The 23,305-nt window shown below is 45.9% G+C and overlaps 1 protein-coding gene across 1 annotated transcript in view; it reads right to left on the reverse strand.

Annotated features, from left to right (window-relative positions):
- Positions 1–23,305, reverse strand: part of znf653 (zinc finger protein 653) — a 47,784-nt gene continuing 24,479 nt past the window's right edge. Inside the window, exons 4-8 of the mRNA XM_085971679.1 lie at positions 17,756–17,840; positions 12,954–13,065; positions 9,830–9,944; positions 3,058–3,157; positions 1–274 (exon numbers count right to left, since the gene is read on the reverse strand). Coding sequence (XP_085827805.1) covers positions 97–274; positions 3,058–3,157; positions 9,830–9,944; positions 12,954–13,065; positions 17,756–17,840 — 590 coding nt within the window. The 3' untranslated portion in view covers positions 1–96. The remainder of the gene's footprint in view (positions 275–3,057; positions 3,158–9,829; positions 9,945–12,953; positions 13,066–17,755; positions 17,841–23,305) is intronic.

Consider the following 23,305-nt stretch of genomic DNA (forward strand, 5'->3'; position numbering starts at 1 on the left):
TTGCATGTAGTCACAGTACTTGCACAGAATTCACGTGGGGTCGAGGAGGGCTTGTGCACGTGCTTCAAATGCCACAGCAGCACAAGTCCAGTAGCGTCACATGCTTTGATGCTCAGGGTGGCTTTTTAGCTTGTGAAATTTGACGCTGTCCATTTTTTCAAACTTCTTGCCGCAGTATTCACAGGTGAAGTTGTACTGGATCTCCGTGTCGTGCTTCTTCATGTGCCAGTTCAGCGAGGCCCTCTGTCGACACTGGTACCCACAGATTTCGCACCTTCAGAACACAACGGGGAAAAAAAACCACACCCCCCGTCAATGTTAGCCTCATCAACGCCAGGCACTGTTCAACATTCCGATTCTCAACCCAGCATTTTTCCCACACACAAGGTCGTACGGTAATCTTTGATGAGGAAGGCTGACTTTGGCTCATCTTAGTTCTACCATACAAAAAGGAAACAAGTCTCCCTCCCCCTCATTGCAGCAACCAGTTGTCTCAAACAATTCCAGGGATTTTGCTTTCACTGCTCTATCGAGGAAACATAGAAGATAGGAGTAGGCCATTCGGCCCCTCGAGCCTGCACCGGCATTTAATGAGATCATGGCTGATCATCCAAACTCAGTACCCTGTCCCTGCTTTCTCCTCATATCCCTTGATCCCTTTAGCTTTAAGAAATGTCCGTGTCCATATGCAGCAAGACCTGGACAACATTCAGACTTGGGCTGACAAGTGGCAAGTAACATTCGCACCACACAAGTGCCAGGCAATGACCATCTCCAACAAGCAAGACTCTAACCATCTCCCCTTGACATTCAATGGCATTACCATCGCTGAATCCCCCACTATCAACATCCTGGGGGTTACCATTGATCAGAAACTGAACTGGACCAGCCATATAAATACTGTGGCTACAAGAGCAGGCCAGAGGCTGGGAATTCTGCGGCGAGTGTCTCACCTCCTGACTCCCCAAAGCCTTTCCACCATCTACAAGGCACAAGTCAGGAGTGTGATGGAATACTCTCCACTTGCCTGGATGAGTGCAGCTCCAACAACACTCAAGAAGCTCGACACCATTCAGGATAAAGCAGCCCGCTTGATTGGCACTCCACCCACCACCTTCAACATTCACTCCCTCCACCACCGGTGCACTGTGGCTGCAGTGTGTACCATCTACAAGATGCACTGCAGCAACTCGCCAAAGCTCCTTCAACAGCACCTTCCAAACCCGCGACCTCTACCACTTAGAAGGACAAGGGCAGCAGATGCATGGGAACATCACCACTTACAGGTTCCCTTCCAAGCCACACACCATCCTAACTTGGACCTGTATCACCGTTCCTTCACTGTCGCTGGGCCAAAATCCTGGAACTCCCTTCCTAACAGCATTGTGGGTGTACCTACACCATATGGACTGCAGCGGTTCAAGAAGGCGGCTCACCACCATCTTCTCAAGGGCAATTAGGGATGGGCACTAAATGCAGGCCTAGCCAGCGACGCCCACATCCCATCAATGAATAAAAAAATATATATATCTAGCTCCTTCTTGAATATATTTAATAAATTGGCCTCCACTGCCTTCTGTGGCAGAGAATTCCACAGGTTCACCACTCTCTGGGTGAAGAAATTCCTCCTCATCTCTGTCCTAAATGGCTTACCCCTTATCCTTAGACTGTGACCCCTGGTTCTGGACTCCCCGGCCATCGGGAACATCCTTCCTGCATCTAGTCTGTCTAGTGCTGTTAGAATTTTATAAGTTTCAATGAGATCCCCTCTCATTCTTCCAAACTCCAGCGAATCCACTCCCATGTGCTGCTCACTGCGTGCGTGAAAGAGTTTCCCCGAGATCAGTCTTAAATTTACAGATTATCTGGTCATCAAATTGCTGTTTGTGGGAGCTTGCTGTGCACAAATCGGCTGCCGCATTTCCTACATTACAACAGTGACTACACTTCCAAGTACTTCATTGGCTGCAAAGTGCTTTGGGGCGTCCCGAGGTGGTGAAAGGCGCTATAGAAATGCAAGTTTAAAAAAAATTTGTTTTATGAGATGTGGCGTCGCTGGCAAGGCCCAGCATTTATTGCCCATCCCTAATCACCCTTGAGAAGGTGGTGGTGAGCCGCCTTCTTGAACCGCTGCAGTCCCGTGTGGTGAAGGTGCTCCCACAGTGCTGTTAGGGAGGGAGTTCCAAGATTTTGACCCAGTGATGATGAAGGAACGGCCGATATATTTCCAAGTCAGGATGGTGTGTGACTTGGGTGGGGGGGGAAACTTGGAGGTGGCGGTGTTCCCATGCGCCTGCTGCCCTTGTCCTTCTAGGTGGTAGAGGTCGCGGGTTTGGGAGATGCTGCTGAAGAAGCCTTGGCGAGTTGCTGCAGTGCATCTTGTAGATGGTCCACACTGCAGCCACGGTGCGCCGGTGGTGGAGGGAGTGAATGTTTAAGGTGGTGGATAGGGTGCCAATCAAGCGGGCTGCTTTGTCCTGGATGGTGTCGAGCTTCTTGAGTGTTGTTGGAGCTGCACTCATCCAGGCAAGTGGAGAGTATTCCTTCACACTCCTGACTTGTGCCTTGTAGATGGTGGAAAGGCTTTGGGGAGTCAGGAGGTGAGACACTCGCCGCAGAATAACTAGTCTTTCTTTTTACCTTTTACTAATTTGAACCTGTGCACCGTGGCCTGCTCTCAGAATTTAGTAGTACAGGATTATTCCAGATTTAATTTTTTTCTCATTCCTACTGAGCTCCGAGTGGGCATAACAACACTTGGCACCAAAAGGGCAATCTCAAGAGGCCACAGGGTAGATACAGAAGTGGCACATTACTCTGCAAATGGCTGCGCTGCTAATGACTTGGGAGGGCTCGACTCTTGATGCCCGAAAATAATGAAAAAAGTTCCTTCCCACAGTGACATCTGTGACAATGAACTTGAAGGGTAATTAAGATTCTCGGCTTACTTGTCCGACGGGATTCAAAAACTGCCAAGGGAGGGGAACACAAACAAAACTACATGCAAACGCCCCGTCTGCTTTCCTGAAGTGAACTGTATGGCAACAAGAAACCTACTGGAGTGGTGTCTCCCCGGTGTGCGTCCTTCGATGAACCTCAAGGTGATTCTTCCTTTTGAATGACTTTCCACAAGTTTCGCAGATAAAATCCCGCACACCTGGATGGCAGAAAACCAACCAATTAAAAAATAAAGGCAAAATTGTCGGTTCTAGGTGAAAACAGATTCAATACAAACTGCATGAAGCGGCCTGCCAATAAATGAGAGGTCTCCTCATTGATACCAAACGTTTCATTACCACTCAAAAAACTTCGCCAAGCCCAAGACTTGAACACTGCTCCCACTAGGGACAGGGTCACTGGCAAGGCTTGGAAGCTAAGCAGAGCCAGGCCTGGTTAGTACCTGGAGGGGTGACCACCAGGGAAGACCAGGTGCAGAAGGTCACGGAAGGAGCCCCGAGGAGGGGCGGTTGGCGAGGTGGTCACGGAAGGAGCCCCGGGAGGGGCGGCTGGTGAGCAGGCCCGGGCGTTGGGCTGAAGATTGTCGGACAGGAGGAATGGTGGAAATGGAATGGCGGCGCGCACAGACGCAGCGGCTTTGCTTCTCCCAGGACGGTGCTATTTACGTTAATGTTAATGTTATTTGTACTGGGCTCATGGGAGCTTGCAAGATCACATTTCGTTGTTCATGTACTTGTGCATTGTACAATGACAGTAAAGTTGAATTATTATTATTATATCGGGGGAGCCTGACGCTTCTCTCTCACTCTCCTGGGCAGGACACAAGAAACAAAAAACTTGCCTGATAAGAGGACCATTTCATAATCTGAACTTTCCTTGCTAATGATCCCACATGCTTTTCCCCCGCTGGCCTGTATGTTCACAGGATTGAAATCCTTTCCCAGTACTCTCAAACTCCTCATTACCCTCAGTCACACCTTCCGCATGCAACCTACAGTCTTTTAAAACCGAAGCCTGGTGCAGCCAAGTCAATGATTTTTGAATTGCCCAAGTGTCTCTCCTGCTCAACTGGTGGCGTCCCACACTATCGCCTTGGTGTCGTCGTATAAACAAAAGAGCTGGAAAAGCAGGAACCCAACTCTGCTTTAGTTCCAGTGTCGCATCGGGTAAGAACATAAGGAATAGGAGCAGCAGTAGGCCGAACGGCTTAATGATCTACCTCAACTCCACTTTCCCGCCCCGTCTCCATATCCCTCGATTCCCTTAGGGTCCAAAAATCTATCGATCTCAGTCTTGAATATAAATGACTGAGCATCCGCAGCCCTCTGGGGGAGAGAATTCCAAAGATTCACAACCTTACGAGTGAAGAAATTTCTCCTCATCTCAGTCCTAAATGGCCGACCTCTTATCCCAGAGACTAAGGTAGCCAACTGTCTGTGCGCTGGAATTTCCATTTGGATACCACAAGACAGAGCTGTTCATTCTGTGCCCCGCCACTCAGTTCCTTAAAAGCCCAAGCAACTCAGTCCTACTCGCGCTTATATTTCTTATTTGCCAGTTGAATTGTTTGGAGGAGGTTGCCAAGAGCTGTTCTTACTTCTTGCTGTCACATTATTGGATGAATCCGAAATCAAACACCAAGTCTGTTAGTATCAGTAACATCGAGATATGTGCAAATTAAGGGGACCATCGATTCAAACTTTGTGGGTGGCCCTGGATGCGATGTCATCTGCAGCGCCATGGCCCATGACAAAAGGTTGGTGCAGGGTCAATATTGTGCCACTAGATGTCACATAGAAACATAGAAGATAGGAGCAGGTGTAGGCCATTCGGCCCCTCGAGCCTGCTCCGCCATTCAATGAGATCATGGCTGATCATCCAAATTCAGTACCCTGTCCCTGCCTTCGCCCCATATCCCTTGATCCCTTTAGCCTTAAGAAATATATCTAACTCCTTCTTGAATATATTTAATGAATTGGCCTCAACTCCCTTTTGTGGTAGAGAATTCCACAGGTTCACCACTCTCTGGGTGAAGAAATTCCTCCTCATCTCAGTCCTAAATGGCTTACTCCTTATCCTTAGATTGTGACCCCTGGTTCTGGACTCCTCGGCAGGGAGCTCATGTCATTGAGGGGGGTTCGGTTAATAAACTGCAAGATCAAAGAAAGACTTGCATTTCTATAGCGCCTTCCACGACCTCAGGACGTCTCGAAGCGCTTTACAGCCAATGAAGTACTTTTTGAAGTGTCGTCACTATTGCAATGTGGGAAATGCAGCAGCCAATTTGCGCACAGCAAGCTCCCACAAACAGCAATGTGATAATGACCAGATAATCTGTTTTAGTGCTGTTAGAGAATTCCACAGGTTCACCACTCTCTGGGTGAAGAAATTCCTCCTCATCTCTGTCCTAAATGGCTTACCCCTTATCCTTAGGCTGTGACCCCTGGTTCTGGACTCCCCCGCCATCGGGATCATCCTTCCTGCATCGGGTCTGTCTAGTCCTGTTAGAATTTTAGAAGTTTCAATGAGATCCCCTCTCATTCTTCTAAACTCCAGCGAATATAAGCCCAATCGACCCAATCTCTCCTCATACGTCATTCCTGCCATCACTGGTACATCCAATTAAAAAAAAAAATTGTTCTTGGGATGTAGGCGACTGTGGCAAGGCTGCATTTATTGCCCGTGCCTAGTTGCCCCAAATTGGTGCTCATCATCTTCACACACCAGAGTGGTTTGGCAACCCACTTTCGAGGGCATTAAATCATGCATAGGCTGGACTGGGTAGGGATGGCAGGCTCCCATCACTGAAGGCATCATTGAACCAGTTGAGTTTTTGCAACAATCAGATTGCTTTCATGGTCATTTTTTTCCTGGTGCGAGCCTACACATTACCAGATTTATTGAATTCACTTTCAAAACATACAACGGTGGGATTTAAACGGAGGAGAGATTGGGTCGACTAGGCCTGTATTCACCAGAGTTTAGAAGGGAGGGGATCTCATTGAAACGTATAAAATTGACAGGGCTAGACAGACTGGATGCAGGGAGGATGTTTCCCCTGGCTGGGGGGGGTGTCTAGAATGAGGGGTCACACTCAGGATATGGGGTAGGACATTTAGGACTGAGAGGAGGAGAAATTTCTTCACTCGGAGGGTGGTGAACCTGTGGAATTCTCTACCACAGAAGGCTGTGGAGGCCAAGTCACTGAATATATTTAAGGAGATAGATAGATTTCTAGACACAAAAGGCATCAAGGGGTATGGGGAGAGCGCGGGAATATGGTATTGAGATAGAGGATCAGCCATGACCATATTGAATGGCGGAGCTGGCTCGAAGGGCCAAATGGCCTACTCCTGCTCCTATTTTTCCTATGAGGACCTCTGGACTGCTAGTCCAATACCGTAACCATGATATTACCATATCTATTATATCAGGTCATACTAGAGCATATTAAAGACATTTATTGTTAGCCTACCAACCCAATGTTCCCTGTAAAAATGTTTTTGGGTGCGTGGCCCCTTTAAGGGGCAGCGCAGCTCATTCAAGATGCTGCACATGCGCGTTTTTTTCCTATTTAATAGTCGGCTGTGCGGGGGCTGCAGCTTAAAAAGAGAACACTGCTACCAACCTATTCCTTTTTCACCTCCTCTGCTGCCCAAGTGGCTATTCTTCGCTTGGGAGCCCAGATGAGAGCTACTTTGTCTTTCTTGAATCAAATTTTGGCACAGGTGAAGAGAGAGACGTGTTACTGCCGATACCCCAGTAATTTTTACTGCACAAAACTGGTGCAATTTTGCTGCGCTTTGGCAAAAACATGCTACACACAGACTGCGTAGAAAGCAGTGGAACTGGCAGCGGGATGCTGCCGTGCGCCAAGTCATTTGCCCTGTTCCCTGGGAATGTCAACTCCTTCTTTCACAGCCACTACGGTCTGTGCGTAGCATGTTTTTGCCAAAGCGCAGCAAAATTGCACAAGTTTCGTGCCTGCAATCTTCTCTACTGAAAAAAATTAAGACTCAAGCGTGCAGTAGGTCGCATCTGCATAAGTGTTAAGTGTACAAAATGCCCTTGGGGCCAGATGTTTTCTAAAAGTACTAGAAAGAGAACTTCTCTGCAAAGTCTGTTAAAACTATATTCTTAAAACTGGAGGCCTCTGTCCATTTCCATAAATCACAGGGTCCTACCAGTAGCACTCATTATGCCCTGCAGTACAGTCTTCAAATATCAGCTCAGTTGATGTGAAGTGAAGAAGTGGGTTATAATGTTGTTTGTATTCGGTGAAAACACAGCATTATATAACACCGCTCTGGGGAGCAAGTGACAAAGCTGTCGCCCTAATTTTGTCACAGGGCTCTGCAGTTTATAAACCACACTCTTGGCCTGACACAGATTGGACCCCGGACGTAGTTTCGATCCCACCGCTGGGTCGCGGACTCGCCTCTTTCCCAGGGGCACATTATTTTTGGAAAACATGATTGTTTAATTACAATCAAAGGCGTCACTGGGTGTCATTATAACTGACAGACGGCCATCTGCTGTCCTCTGCACCAGACTATCCAAAGTTTTAGTCTTTCTAGGCCTTAGAAGTTCATACTTTTGAGCCGAGGGTAATAAGAACATAAGAATTAGGAGCAGGAGTCGGCCATTCGGCCCCTCGAGCCTGCTCTGCCATTCAATAAGATCATGGCTGATCATCGACCTCAACTCCACTTTCCTGCCCGATCCCCATATCCCTTGATTTCCCGAGAGTCCAGAAATCTATCTCTCAGCCTTGAATATACTCAACGACTGAGCATCCACAGCCCTTTGGGGTAGAGAATTCCAAAGATTCACCACCCTCCGAGTGAAGAAATTCTCATCTCAGTCCTAAATGGCCGACCACTTATCCTGAGACTGTGCCCCCTAGTTCTATGTACCACACATGAAGCTCAAATGTATGTTCCTGTTAATGTGCATACATTTCTATTTGCTCATATTAACAGACCTTGGTGTTTTGATTGAAGATTTATCCACCAAGGCAACAGTTCTAAAAGCTCCGCAGCCACAGAATTCAAACAGCACAAATCAGCCAGTAAGAAATAAAAATGGCAAAAAGGACAGGGTTACCTGAGCTTTCAGAGCCAGATTACCAGGGCTGCATTAGCCCTTGGGCCACATGCTTGACACATATACTTACAAGAAAAAAAAATGGAGCATTTATTATCCTGCACGGTCATGGCCCAATAACATTTCTGAAGGAGGCAATTAAACACAGGTTAAAAATTCCCATGTGCCAAAACTGTGAACTTCCTCCCGATAACAGTGCGCAAATTCCTCTTTGCGCGTCATAAACTACAGGAAACTTTTTTTTTTTTTTTTAAATCCGGCACGGACATGGTGCCGGTTCATCAAAAATTCCGGATAACAGAAAGCTCAATTCAATTTTTTATTTGCCATATGTAACTAGTACAATGGAATGCTTACTCCCCGTAGGGACACGTCAGCTATTCTTACAGCTATAGTAAAAGATAGAGCTGAGAGCTCCGTATAAAGCAACAAACCCTGTTGCTTAGCAACAGCTTCAGAACAATGGCCACAAGTTGCAAGTGTCTCTGTAGCTTAGCAACAGCTGCAGCCACACCCTTGCACAGCAACAAATGGAGGAAGGCAAGTAATAAAAGTTACCTGAACCTACTCCTGAATTTTGCAGGTTAACCGACATTTCTGGTTATTTAGGTGCCAGTAAATCGAAAGTTTCCTGTATTTATCATCTTTACCTATATTGTACCTTATGATCTTCAATCCCATTTCTATGAATCTCTAACTTCACCGCACAGCTCAACTGTTCGCTCAATCATATATGAAGTTTAAAAACAGCACCTATTTATATCAGCATCGGCTGTTCCGTTTATAATTTGTTAGACGAGATCATGTCACCTCCCAATCTTCTCCAATGAAAACAATTTCAGTCCTGTAAGCCTGTACTTATGAGAAGTTGTGAAGAGGTCCTTCCATCCATTCCGGCCAATGGAAAGTGTCCAACTTTCATGGTCTTGGCCCCTTAACTTATTTCCCAAGAGAGCTGATTAAGCAGAGTTAAAACTGTGAACGTCAAGCAGATAATATGTCCACGTCCTGAACCAATATGGCCATTCTTCTCTGGACACTCACCAATGTATCCATGTCCGTTTGAAGAGAAGGAGGCCAAAAACTGCACAATGAGTTACAAGGACCTAATTAACCTATTTGGATTTGCAATCAAGTATGCTGGAGATGCAGCCAAGGACTTACTTTACCTTGATGTGCAATAAACTGGCATTACAGGAAACTTTGTGCTATCCGGCACCGACGGGACCGAGCTGTTGCCGTCCCATCAAAACTGCCGGACAAACCAGCGCTAATGTTGAAACATACGGAGATTTTGAGCTCCGTATCTGGCAACAAACCCTAACAGCTTCTAAACAGTCGGCCGCACCTTGCAAGCATCTCTGTAGCTTAGCAACAGCTTCAGCGAGACCTTGCAGAGCCTGACTGGTGAAAAAAAAAAGCAACGAAAAGAAAAAAAAACTAACGAAACGGCTCCTGATTTTTGCCGGTGGCTCGAGCATTCCGGACAGTTAACCTCCGGATAAACCAAAAAGTTTCCTGTACATACAAAACACCTTACCCGTCCCACAAGAGGCTGCAGCTGGTGACCAGAGATCAAAGCTCACAAAAAAGCTTTTCATTGAGGGTTTCTGAATTATTCAAACAGAAGTACGAGCTTAAAGAATATATTTTCATAGCTTCCAACCCTTATGAGCAGACTGCAACTTTTAAAAGCAATCCTCTCGTTAAAACTGGCAGCCGAAATCTCCCACACAAAAGCGGCAGAGTTTTAACTGGAACCTACCCGAGTGAATAATCATGTGTCGCCGTAGATGATTTGATAAATAAAACCGCTTTCCACAACCTGGATGCGAGCAGACTTTCGTTTTCCCTTTTCTGTGCACAAGGTTGACGTGGTTCTGATCAGAACGAAATAAAAAAAAAATTAAATGGGAGGGAAACATTTTTCTTTTAGACAAACAAACACTTAAGATGCCAGGTTGTGACTTCCTAGCTCTTTTATATCCCTTCCGTACACCCATGAGACAGGTAGTGAACGTGGATCTTTCATCTGTTATTCTGTAATTAATCACTGGCAGGTGTACAACCGGGGCACTGACTGCAAGTAAGTGCATAATCTTGACTCTCGATCACATTCACTTTTGCTATCCGCAAGTGTACAAAGTATCGTAATTGGATTAGACACTACTTCTTGAGAAACAAAAATGCTTTTTCTCCCCCCACCAAAATCTCATATTATTGGACCTGGGAGAGGTCTCGTGCTTCTGGTCTGCAGAACTACAGGACGCACTTTTTTTTATCTGGCACCGACGGGACCGGCGTGGTGCCAGTTGATCAAAAAGTCCAGATTACAGAGAGGTATACTTACTAAGGTACGAGAGCCACGGCCACAGATCCAGGCGTCCCTGTTGCATGGCAACAGGTGCAGGAACCCCGGTTACACGGCCACAGATCCAGGTGTCCCTGTTGCATGGCAACAGGTGCAGGAACCCCGGTTACACGGCCACAGATCCAGGCGTCCCTGGTGCATGGCAACAGGTGCAGGAACCCCGGTTACACGGCCACAGATCCAGGAACCCCAGTTACTCGGCCACTAATATGAAGTAAAACTTACTTGAGCCTACTCCTGAATTTTGCCGGTTAAGAGATTTCCGGTTATTTAGGTGCCAGTAAAAAGAAAGTTTCCTGTATTTGCCAAAATGCCATTTTCTAAGACATGCAAGCACATTTTGTACAAATCTTTCTTACTGTATCCACACGAATTGTGAATTAACACCAGCAGCATAATTAGAGATTATTTGTTTTCAATTGTAGGCTGCATCTGGTGAAAGCACTTTGAGCTATGAGGAGGGGGATGCACTGGCGGTTCCAGGTCTGTCGCTGGTGACGATGGCGGTGGGAGCAATTTGAGGTGATGAATTGAGAGTTAATGCACAAGCAGCATACTGGCATTTTAAAATGGATCGAGTTAAGTGTGATTTGTCCAACAGCACATTGGCAGCAGTACATTAAATAAGCACAGTGACAATATTGTTTGAGACTATTAATATCAGGACCACTTTATCAAATTGAAAGTGCTTAACCATTTGATGTTCAAGTGAAATACAAGCAGAATATCTCCTTGTAGCTTTCACACGTTGTCCTGTTTCTACAAAGAAAAGAATTCTTGCATTTAACTGCAGGAAACTCTCGATTTACCGGCACCTAAATAACCGGAAATCTCGGTTAACCGGCAAAATTCAGGAGTAGGTTCAGCTAAGTTTTACTTCAGATTAGTGGCCGTTCCTGGATCTGTGGCTGTGTAACCGGGGTTCCTGCACTTATTACTAAGCAACAGGAATGCTTGGTCTGTGGCTGGGGTTCCTGCACCTGTTGCTAAGCAACAGGGAAGCCTGGATTTGTTGCTCTGTACGGAACTCTCGTACCTTTTACTATACCTCTCTGTAATCCGGACTTTCTGATAAATCGGCACCACGCCGGTCCCGGATAAAAAAAAGTGTTTCCTGTACTAGAATGTAGAAATTACAGCATGCAAATGAGCTTAGCCGTTAAAAACCAGAGGAAAGGGATCAACAAATGAAGCTTCATGGCTGTTGTAAATAATTTCATGTTTTATTGCATGAAGCCATTGTGCAATGAGTTGCTGTGCAGCTTTATGGTGCTTTTATATTTACCAGAGGCAGATTAACTGGTCAGCAATGTTCCCGTGAAGCGTCGCGGCCGTGCAGCGCTCTGGAAGACCCGCGCAGCCGGCTCACCGGCTTTTAAATGCCACCCCGCCCGAGAAAAATGACAGGGAACGTTGCTGGTCGGTCATCTCATTATTGCGTGCGGCACCTTGCTGTGTGCACTACATAACGGCAAACACTGCAACTCCAGAATAAGGCGCGGTGTGTGTGTGTGTGTGTGTGTGTGTGTGTGTGTGTGTGTGTGTGTGTGTGTGTGTGTGTGTGTGTGAAGTGCCTCGAGATGTAGCGTGGCAAAGTTTGACTTTTTAAAACCAGAGCACAGACAACGGCACACACACGCGCGGTTCTTCTGCTCCGGCTGTACACAGAATTATAAAATGATCCGATTTTTCCCACGTTGGGGGTTGGCAGCACAGACCCACCTGCTCCAGTCTTCTGTGGGTGGCCGGCAGGTTTACAGACTCCAGCGCCGGCTGGCATCTTATGGAGGATGGTACTGGATGGGGATGTCAATGAGCAGCAGCACTGGAGGCCCAGTACAGTACAGGACTGCTCTTAAAAACTGCAGCAGCCAAGGAAAATTCTCCCTTAACAATCAATCAGTTTTTTTGGATCGCAAGAAGCAAAGCCGACATGGGCTTAACTTGCTGTTTATTGATATCTGGGAAAATTCTTAAAACATTTTTCCAAATTCAAAATGGGCGAGTGATGAGTTTTCAAAATTCGTGGACAAAAAATGGCTGCTGTCCTTACAGGAGTACAGTCTACTCTTTCGTTCAAATTAAGATCATTCAAATTGTTTTGAGCACCAGATTTGCTGCGTTATTTACATTGCTGAATTAAAAAATTTATGGGCAATTCAATGTTTTTAGTGCAGAAGCGAGACTTTTGAGTTATCAGTAGACCACATTGTCAAATCCCCTCGCATGGAAATAAGAGGTTAAACCATCAGATTTTGTTGGCGTGGACATTAGCCTTGAAGCTTTGTGGGTTCGGGCACACACTGCATGAGGCAATCCAGATTTCATTGGTATGGCAAAAATTTGTTTGATGATCTGACTATGTCCAACCATCTTTTTCAAACTTGGGACAACCACGCCGTCATGGTCTGCCTCGTGCAAAAAGGGTCAGTGAGGATGACTTGGGTTTTTCCCCCCACCCCTCTTGAATTAATGACGAACTATTTAATCTTTCAACAGGTTAAGGGTCAGTACTTGCCTGGAAGCTGTTCAGCGTGATGTACACCTGGCTGCATCCTTCGTGCGGACAGTGAAACAGCTGAAACATCCCGTCGGCATCAATAATGTGGCCCCGTTTTTTTCTCTTTGGTCTGGGGAGAGGATGCGGGGTTTAGATTGTGTCCATTTCAGTGATGCAATGGAGAAACCGATATAATAAATTATCCGTGCATGTTGTTTCCGACTTATTTTGGCATTAACAGCTGAGCCACACATTCCGGAAGCTCAGAGGTAGGACTTCTGCTCTGTTCGGGGTTCAGCTGATCTTAAGTTGGACAGCGACGTGGCGCTACGGTTCGCCTCAGCAAAGGTTCCAGCTCCTGGTTGCTGTCGAGTGCCTTCTACTGGAAAAGTGTGCATATGTGGACACCGGGTCAGGAACACCACAGGGCTTGGATGGAATGACCCTCACTGTCAATTAACCCGAATGGCCGGTTTCTGTGCCGTATATCCTATGAATAGCATCGATGCATTTAAGGGGAAGCTAGATAAACACACGAGGGAGAATGGAAGAGAAGGATATGTTGATAGGGTGAGATGAAGTAAACACAGAGAGGGAGGAGGCTCGTGTGGAGCACAAACACTGGCATGTTTCTGTGCGGTCAATTCTGTGTAATCCCCAATCTAGAATACGGGTACACAGTTCCTCCTGTAGCTGCAATTTCCACCACTGGATGGAGCTCAACAAGCTGCAGTTACTCATACTTATACCCTTATAAAAGGTGGTTGTCCTTAACAATTTCCTGCATGGAGGCAAAACATGTTTCCAAGTTTGCAGACGACACAAAGCTGGGTGGGCGTGTGTGCTGCGAGGAGGATGCCGAGAAGCTCCAGTATGATTTGGACAGGTTGGGCGATTGGGCAGATGCATGGCAGATGCAGTATAATGTGGATAAATGCGAGGTTATCCACTTTGGTGGCAAAAACAGGAAGGCAGATTATTATCTGAACGGCAATAGATTGGGAGAAGGGGAAATGCAAAGAGACCTGGGTGTCCTTGTGCACCAGTCGCTGAAGGCAAGCATGCAGGTGCAGCAGGCGGTTAAGGCGGCAAATGGTATGTTGGCCTTCGTAGCGAGAGGATTCGAGTACAGGAGCAAGGATGTCTTGCTGCAGTTGTACAGGGCCTTGGTGAGACCACACCTTGAGTATTGTGTGCAGTTTTGGTCACCTTATCGGAGGAAGGATGTTCTTGCCATGGAGGGAGTGCAGCGAAGATTCACCAGACTAATACCTGGGATGGCAGGAATGGCGTATGGAGAGAGATTGGGTCAATTAGGCTTATATTCCCTAGAGTTTAGAAGAATGAGAGGGGATCTCATTGAAACTTATAAAATTCTAACAGGACTAGACAAACTAGATGCAGGAAGGATGTTCCCGATGGCGGGGGAGTCCAGAACCAGGGGTCACAGTCTAAGGATAAGGGGTAAGCCATTTAGGACAGAGATGAGGAGGAATTTCTTCACCCAGAGAGTGGTGAATCTGTGGAATTCTCTACCACAGAAGGCAGGTGAGGCCAACTTATTAAATATATTCAAGAAGGAGTTAGATATATTTCTTAAGGCTAAAGGGATCAAGGGATATGGGGAGAAAGCAGGGACAGGGTACTGAATTTGGATGATCAGCCATGATCTCATTAAATGGCGGAACAGGCTCAAGGGGCCGAATGGCCCACTCCTGCTCCTATTTTCTATGTTTCTATAGACACTATACAAGGGCACACTCAACAGCTGGACAGGTTTCACCAAGGACACCGCCGCAGCTTACTTTGTATTCGACGGCAGGACAAGATCACCAACAAGGAAGTACTGGAACGCGCCGACAACACCTGTATTAAGGTTGTGATCATCGATGCTCAGCTCTGTTGGACTAGACATGTTGTTAGGGTGGACGATAGGAGTTTGCCGAAGCAGATACTTTCCGGAGAACTGGTGAATGGCAGAAGGAAGCAGGGCAGGCAACGAAGGCGCTACAAGGACACACTGAAGATTCACCTGAAGCAGGGCAACATGGTCGTTGACCCTTGGGAAACGCTGGTCACCGACAGAAGGCAATGGCGTGAAGCAAGAGGAGGGGGGGGGGGGAAGGGCTTTTGAGCTACAGCACCCACCAGTGCAGAGGCAGGACGCGAGACACGGAACGATCGGCAACGTCAGAGGGACCAACAGGAGAATCCCGGCCTCCCGGGAACATGGTTGTGTGAGGCTTGTGGTAGGCAATGTCCATCACCTGTCAGTCTGCATAGTCTTCAACACACCCATCAACTCCGTGGAAGCTACATCATTAAATAAATTTAAAACAGAAATAGATAATTCCCTTTACTTCTAGGAAACTAAGGGTTACGGGGAGCGGGCAGGAAATTGGACATGAGTCTAGGTGCGGAATGGTCATGGCCCTGTGGGTAGTGGAGCGGGCCCAGGGGCCGTGTGGCCTGGTTCTGCTCCTACTTCTTGTGTTCTAATTCTGTGTTAGATTTCAGGAAATGGTTTTATTCCTGTTCCTGGCTGGGGTGGAGATCGCCTTTACAGAAGGTAAGTACTGTAGAAAATATAGGGACAGAGTGATCTCCTGGGCGAGTTTCGATCGCCTAGATGGGTCGGAGAGGAATTTCCCAGATTTTTTCTCCCAAATTGGCCATTGGGTTTTTTAATCTGGTTTTTCGCCTCTCCCGGGAGATCACATGGGTTCGGGTGGGATGGAGAGTGATAGAAGATTTGAGGTTAGGATCAGATCAGCCATCTTATTGAATGGTGGAGCAGGCTCGAGGGGCCGATTGGCCTACTCCTGCTCCTAGTTCTTATGTTCAACTTAGGCCCCCTTCGTTGTTGGCACAGTCATCCTCAAGAACGAGGGACACACTAATTCACGCAGAGCATCACTAATGCACTCACTTTGTCTTGGCTCCCAATGAGCAATGCCACAGGTCATGCCCCCATTCACAAGCTCAGTCTGGTACAATGTTGTACAGTTGGTATTTGATTCGAGGGTCCACATCCCGAGGCAGAGGGGGTCACCTGTTGTCCCCGAGATGTAAACGGACATTAAAATGTGCAATTTTAGGTAGCCAGCAGTGCAGAAGCTGCAGGAGAAATGCAAAAACTTCCCCATTCGTCAGTGGTGAGCAGCAAAGGACTGTAACAAAACTCAGCGACTGTCCCACTGTCGTAGCCCTCGTTTCTTTCCCAGCTCTTTCCTACCTCTTCCATCCAAGGCAACATTTTCTGCTGTTAAACAGGCCAACACTGTTGGCAAATGGAAAGTGACTGAGCAAGGTTTATTAATGAAAAAAAATGATTTGACTAGAACCATCATTTATCCACTGATGTACGATGTTCAAATTAAATATTTTACTGTTGAAGTTGTATAGTTTTGAGTCCGTCACCCGTCAAACTGAAAAAAGTATAGGGCCGGGGGGCGGGGGGGGAAGGAAAAAGTAATTTTATGCCTACTTCTGAGCTGGAAGCAGAAATTTACAACCATCTGTCAGTTGCAAATTTCCCTCATCAAAAGCAACTGATCTCTGGATCCCCTATTGACAGCAATTAGTCTGTGTAACTAGGCCTGGCTAAACAAAGCTGTACCTCAGCAGCAGAATAATACACTGACACACACATACATGGTAGATTGCCCATTAAACAATCTGTCTTACTGGGAGCAATGCCTTTATCTCGAATGGAAAAATATTTCCCCATCAACTACTTTATTCACCCCCAATTTCTTCTCCTTAGGTCAGTGGTCCTGCTCCCAGAGCTGTATCTCCCTCACTACCTCCACGTGCGAGCAAGGATATACTTGCCATAGAGGGAGTGCAGCGAAGGTTCACCAGACTGATTTCTGGGATGGCAGGACTGTCGTATGAGGAGAGATCAGGTCGACTAGGCCAGTATTCACTAGAGTTTAGAAGAATGAGAGGGGATCTCGTAGAAACGTATAAAATTCTGACAGGGCTAGACAGACTGGATGCAGGGAGGATGTTTCCCCTGGCTGGGGGGTCTAGAACGAGGGGTCACAGTCTCAGGATACGGGGTAGGACATTTAGGACTGAGATGAGGAGAAATTTCTTCACTCAGAGGGTGGTGGAACCTGTGGAATTCTCTACCACAGAAGGCTGTGGCGGCCAAGTCACTGAATATATTTAAGAAGGAGATAGATAGATTTCTAGACCCAAAAGGCGTCAAGGGATATGGGGAGAGAGCGGGAATACGGTATTGAGATAGAGGATCAGCCATGATCATATTGAATGGCGGAGCAGGCTTGAAGGGCCGAATGGCCGACTCCTTCTCCTATTTTTCTAGGATAGTGTCAGAAGACAACTTGACCACAGCCAAGCTAAGCCCACCCTTACCACCCACGTCTAGGATGGATCGCTGAAGTGATCCGGTACAGGAACCCCATGTGATTGTCCCCTCAGCTAACCCATGGAAACTAAAGCCAAACGCAGCACCCCCATAGCCGTCCTCGTTGAGATCAGCTTACTCAGTGAAGTTCAAGATCCGTATCTGGGATCTTCCTTGGTGCAGTGCATCACATCACACAATGCAGTTAGCAGCTGAGCCATTGGGGAAGATTACCTGTATGGTATTGTAGGTGTACAGAAACAATCAACGTTACTCCTATCTGTCTTACCTTATCATCTAAGATACACACACAGTGGATACTTAAACAAGCAAAACAAGGCTGGTGGAAATACAAGACAGTAAGTGAGTCTGAGGATACGGATGCCGTCAATATACAATAGCTAAATCTAATGCCCCATCACAGAAGCTTTAACCAAACACTCACTTATGTGTCATTTCCTGTGCAGTTTCCCTTGGGTCAGTTGGAGGCAATGCCGAGCCATCAATGACAGTTCTCTCTCCTATCACACCTGCATCAGTAAAGAACAAAGTTTCTGTAATTCAATTCAATCCCAAAGTTGAAGCTTGTTAAAGCACTCAGTGGAAAGAACTAGTTGTTACAGCAACATCGTACGACTATCCTGTCAAATATGTTGACAGCAGCAGTCAGACCACAAGGTTACAGCCCAATGCAGAGGTGAGAATATCACAAATCAAGCTGTTAAACTGAAAACTTGATTTGAAAAACATTACATTTAAAAAGAATATTTTTGGGACACAAACATTACATCGTTAAAAGTTATTACCATTAAGCCTCCCGAACACCACTTCATAACTGCACAATTTTTATTACTGGTGGCCTTGAGTTTAGCGATTTATATCTATATATAGTGGTTTTTAAAAAATGTTCTGTAGCAGTGTCAGCATATCCACTTGTCCAGCCAAGCATTTCTGCTGAAAGACATTATGGGTTCACACACCACTCCAATCTAACTATTTGGCATTATGTTTGTATAGACCTGGTTGGCTTCCATGGCTTTGGGCAAACAATCTGGCAAAAATCAAGCCCTCAATTCACTTCAATTTGCATGAGACAGAAGGAAGGCTCACGGTGCAGTGCCAGTTTCTGCCGAACTGCAGGCAGTTTGGAGGTTGCACACTCGCATTAGGACTGAGTCGAGACACGCCCAACTTGAAGACTTCCCCAACTCGATCCTTCTGGGGGAACAACTAATTAAAGACGGCAGATTTTCACTCAAGCATTTGGGGCTGCGTTCAAAAGTCGGCTCACTGGGCTGGCAGATGTACATGAAAAAGTTGCACAAATTTCTAAAGTGACTTATTTCTAAATGAGAATCGTTGTATTTTATATGTGAGTTCGCTATCTGTCTTGCTGTTTCACTAGGGGGAAACAAGTGTGTGCGTGGGTGATATATTTATAGCAGTATCTTCATTATTCACCCTAAAACGGCCCCCTACAATTCATCTGACAGACAGTTTTAAAGTTTTTGAGGGGGTCTACTTATATCACCTAATCAAGTTCTCAGCAAGTGCAGATAAGACACATAAGAACATAAGAAATAGGAGCAGGAGTAGGCCAATCGGCCCCTCGAGCCTGCTCCGTCATTCAATAAGATCATGGCTGATCTAATCCTAACCGCCAATCTACTATCACAGAACCATCTCCTGAATCTAACAGAATTAGACACACGAAATAGGAGCAGGATCAGGCTACACGGCCCCTGGGCCCGCTCCGCTACCCACAGGGCCATGTCCGATCCGAACCTAGACTCATGTCCAAATTCCTGCCCGCTCCCCGTAACCCTTAATTCCCTTTACTTCTAGGAAACTGTCTATTTCTGTTTTAAATTTAGATAATGATGTAGCTTCTACAGCTTTTTGGGGCAGCATATTCCATGGACCGACCACCCTCTGAGTGAAGTAGTTCCTCCTCATCTCAGTTTTGAAAGAGCAGCCCCTTATTCTAAGACTATGCCCCCTAGTTCTAGTTTCACCCATCATCGGGAACATCCTCCCCGCATCCACCCGATCCAACCCCTTCACAATCTTCTATGTTTCAATAAGATCGCCTCTCATTCTTCTGAACTCCAATGAGTAGAGTCCCAATCTACTCAACCTCTCCTCATATGTCCATCCCCCTCATCCCCGGGATTAACCGAGTGAACCTTCTTTGTACTGACTCGAGAGCAAGTATGTCTTTTCTTAAGTATGGACACCAAAACTGTATGCAGTATTCCAGGTGCGGTCTCACCAATACCTTGTACAACTGAAGCAATACCTCCCTATTTTTATATTCTATCCCCCTAGCAATGAAAGCCAACATTCCATTGGCCTTCTTAATCACTTGCTGCACCTGCATACTAACCTTTTGAGTTTCGTGCACCAGGACCCCCAGATCCCTTTGTATCACAGAATCACAGAAACCCCACAGTGCAGATAGAGGCCATTTCAGCCCATCGAGCCTGCACCGACACATATCCCACCCGATCCCCGTAACCCCTACACCAACACATATCCCACCCTATCCCCGTAACCCCACGTATTTAATCCCCCTAACACTAAGGGTCAATTTATCAGAGCCAATCAACCTAACCCGCACATCTTTGGACTGTGGGAGGAAACCGGAGCACCCGGAGGAAACCCACGCAAACACGGGGAGAATGTGCAAACTCCACACAGACAGTCGCCCGAGGCCGGATTCGAACCCGGGTCCCTGGCGCTGTGAGGCAACAGTGCTAACCACTATGCCACCGTACTTCAGTACTTTCCAGTTTCTTGCCATTAAGATAATAACTTGCTCTACGATTTTTCCTGCCAAAGTGCTTAACCTCACACTTTCCAGTATTGTATTCCATCTGCCAAATCTCTGCCCACTTACTTAGCCTGTCTATGTCCCCTTGCAGGTTTTTTATGTCCTCCTCACTCACTACTTTCCCTCCCATCTTAGTATCATCTGCAAACTTTGATATGTTACACTCGGTCCCCTCCTCCAAATCGTTAATATAGATTGTAAAGAGTTGGGGACCCAGCACTGACCCCTGCGGAACACCACTAGTTACTGATTGCCAGTCTGAGAATGAACCATTTATCCCAACTCTCTGCCTTCTGTTAGATAGCCAATCCTCTATCCATGCCAGAATATTACCCCCAATCCCGTGATTTTTTTATCTTAAGCAATAACCTTTTGTGTGGCACCTTGTCAAATGCCTTTTGGAAGTCTAAATACACTACGTCCACTGGTTCCCCTTTATCCACCCTATATGTTACTTCCTCAAAGAACTCCAGCAAATTTGTCAAACATGACTTCCCCTTCATAAAACCATGCTGACTTTGTCCTATTAAATTATGATTATCCAAATGTCTTGTTACTGTCTCCTTAATAAAGGACTCCAAAATTTTACCTACCACAGATGTTAGGCTAACCAGTCTATAGTTTCCAGCCTTCTGTCTACTGCCCTTTTTAAATAAGGGTGTTACATTAGCAGTTTTCCAGTCTGCCGGGACCATTGCCGAGTCCAGGGAGTTTTGGAAAATTATTACCAATGCATCCACAATCCCTACCGCCACTTCCCTCAAGACCCTAGGATGTAAGCCATCAGGTCCAGGTGATTTATCCGCCTTGAGTCCCATTATTTTACCGAGTATCACTTCCTTAGTGATTTTGATCGTGTTTAGCTCCTCCTCCCCTTTAGCCCCCTGTTTGTCCAGTGTTGGGATATTCTTAGTGTCTTCTACTGTAAAGACTGATGTAAAATATTCATTGTGTTTTTGCCATCTCCATATTTCCCACCATTAATTTCCCGGTCTCATCCTCTAAGGGGCCAACATTTACTTTAGCCACCCTTTTTCTTATTATATAACTATAAAAACTCTTACTATCTGTTTTTATATTTTTTGCTAATTTACTTTCATAATCTATCTTCCCTTTCTTAATCAATCTTTTTGTTATTTTTTGCTGTCTTTTAAAGTTTTCCCAATCCTCTATCCTCCCACTAGATTTGGCTACCTGATATGCCCTTGTTTTTAGTCGAATACTATCCTTAATTTCTTTACTTAGCCACGGATGGCTGTCTTTTCTTTTACACCCTTTTCTTCTCAGTGGAATATATATTTTTTGGAAGTTGTAAAATAACTCCTTAAATGTACACCACTGATCATGTATCGTCTTACCCTTTAATCTATTTTCCCAATCCACTCTACTCAATTCTGCTCTCATACCTTTATAGTCTCCTTTATTCAAGCTTAGCACGCTTGTTTGAGATCCAACCTTCTCACCCTCTAATTGAATATGGAATTCAACCATGTTATGGTCACTCATTCCAAGGGGATCCATTACTAGGGCATTTTTAATTAATCCTGTCTCGTTACACAGGACCAGATCTAAGGTTGCTTGCCCCCTGGTCGGTTCAGTTACATACTGCTCAAGAAACCCATCCCTAATACACGCAATGAACTCATCCTCAAGGCAGCCCTGCCCAATTTGATTTGTCCAATTAATATGATAGTTAAAATCCCCCATAATTATAGATGTTCCCTTATTACAAGCCTCAACTATTTCCTGATTGATACTCCGTCCAACAGAGTTGCCACTGTTCGGAGGCCTATAGACGACGCCCACTAGTGTTTTTTTCCCCTTATTATTCCTTACCTCCACCCAAACTGTTTCATTATCCTGATCTTTTGACCCAATATCATTTCTCTGTATTACAGTGATTCCTTCCTTTATTAACATAGCCACCCCACCTCCCCTTCCTTCCTGCCTGTCCTTCCTGATCGTTAAATAACCTGGTATGTTTAATTCCCAGGCAGTCACCCTGCAGCCATGTTTCTGTAATGACCACAAGATCGTACCGATATGTAGTTATTTGTGCCATTAACTCGTCTATTTTGTTACGAATGCTACGTGCATTCAGATAGAGAACTTTTCATTTGTGAATTCGATATTCGAAAAATTCTGCCACCTAAGCATCTCTATGTTCCCAAACTCTGAATCCCTGTCCTCCCAAGCCAACATAGAAGATAGGAGCAGGAGTAGGCCATTCGGCCCCTCGAGCCCGCTCCGCCATTCAATGCGATCATGGCTGATCATCCAAACTCAGTACCCTGTCCCTGCTTTCTCCCCATACCCCTTGATCCCTTTAGCCTTAAGAAATATATCCAACTCCTTCTTGAATATATTTAATGAATTGGCCTCAACTGCCCTGTGTGGCAGATAGAAACATTGTAAATATCAGAGCTACATGGATAATGGATTTTTCGATCAGATATTGGAAGTACAGACATCATTTATCCGGTTACATCAATTAAATCTGCGAAAAACACAATGAATGCGCAACGACATTTCAGCTGGCTTAGGCAAATGCCAACTTGCAATTCTGCTGTATTCGATCAGCAAGAGTTCAAATTGATCAGAGACACATCGGGAGCTCTGGGTCACCGCTGCCAGAAACTATTTCGGTAATTTCCAAAAGGGCGGGGAAAGAGACCCCGCCTCAGGGTGACAATTTCCCTCGTCATTGGAGGAGCAAGGAGTGGGACATTGCCATTAGGGCCACTGATCAACGAGGACCAAATAAGTCAAATTCAGTTTGTATTACGTGGGATTCCAGGATTTGTACTGGCGGCTTGGGAGGGGGGGTCGGATTTCAGAACCCTGTCCGTTTTTTTTTGCGGAATCAGTGACTGCCATCATCACACGAGGAAAGACTGCAAAAAAAAAAAAGGTCTTCGAAAGAGCCAATTGCTGCTCTCATTAAATAAAATTTAAAAAGGCGTCCATGTTGAGGGCCACTAGTTCGCACTAACCCGTGCCCAATAACTCCACTTACTACAGTAGCCAGGGATGGGTAACCGGTTAAATGAAAAATTGCTGGATCCTCTGAAGAGCGCAGAGGCAACAGAGACTGTAGTATTATTGCATTAACGTTCCGAGACCAGTAACCGCAGAGAGTCAAGTGCACAAGGCAAGACCTCA

Source organism: Somniosus microcephalus, chromosome 31 (assembly GCF_052327205.1).
Source record: "Somniosus microcephalus isolate GS21.2 chromosome 31, FLI_Smic_1.0, whole genome shotgun sequence".
Classification (NCBI taxonomy): Eukaryota; Metazoa; Chordata; class Chondrichthyes; order Squaliformes; family Somniosidae; genus Somniosus; species Somniosus microcephalus.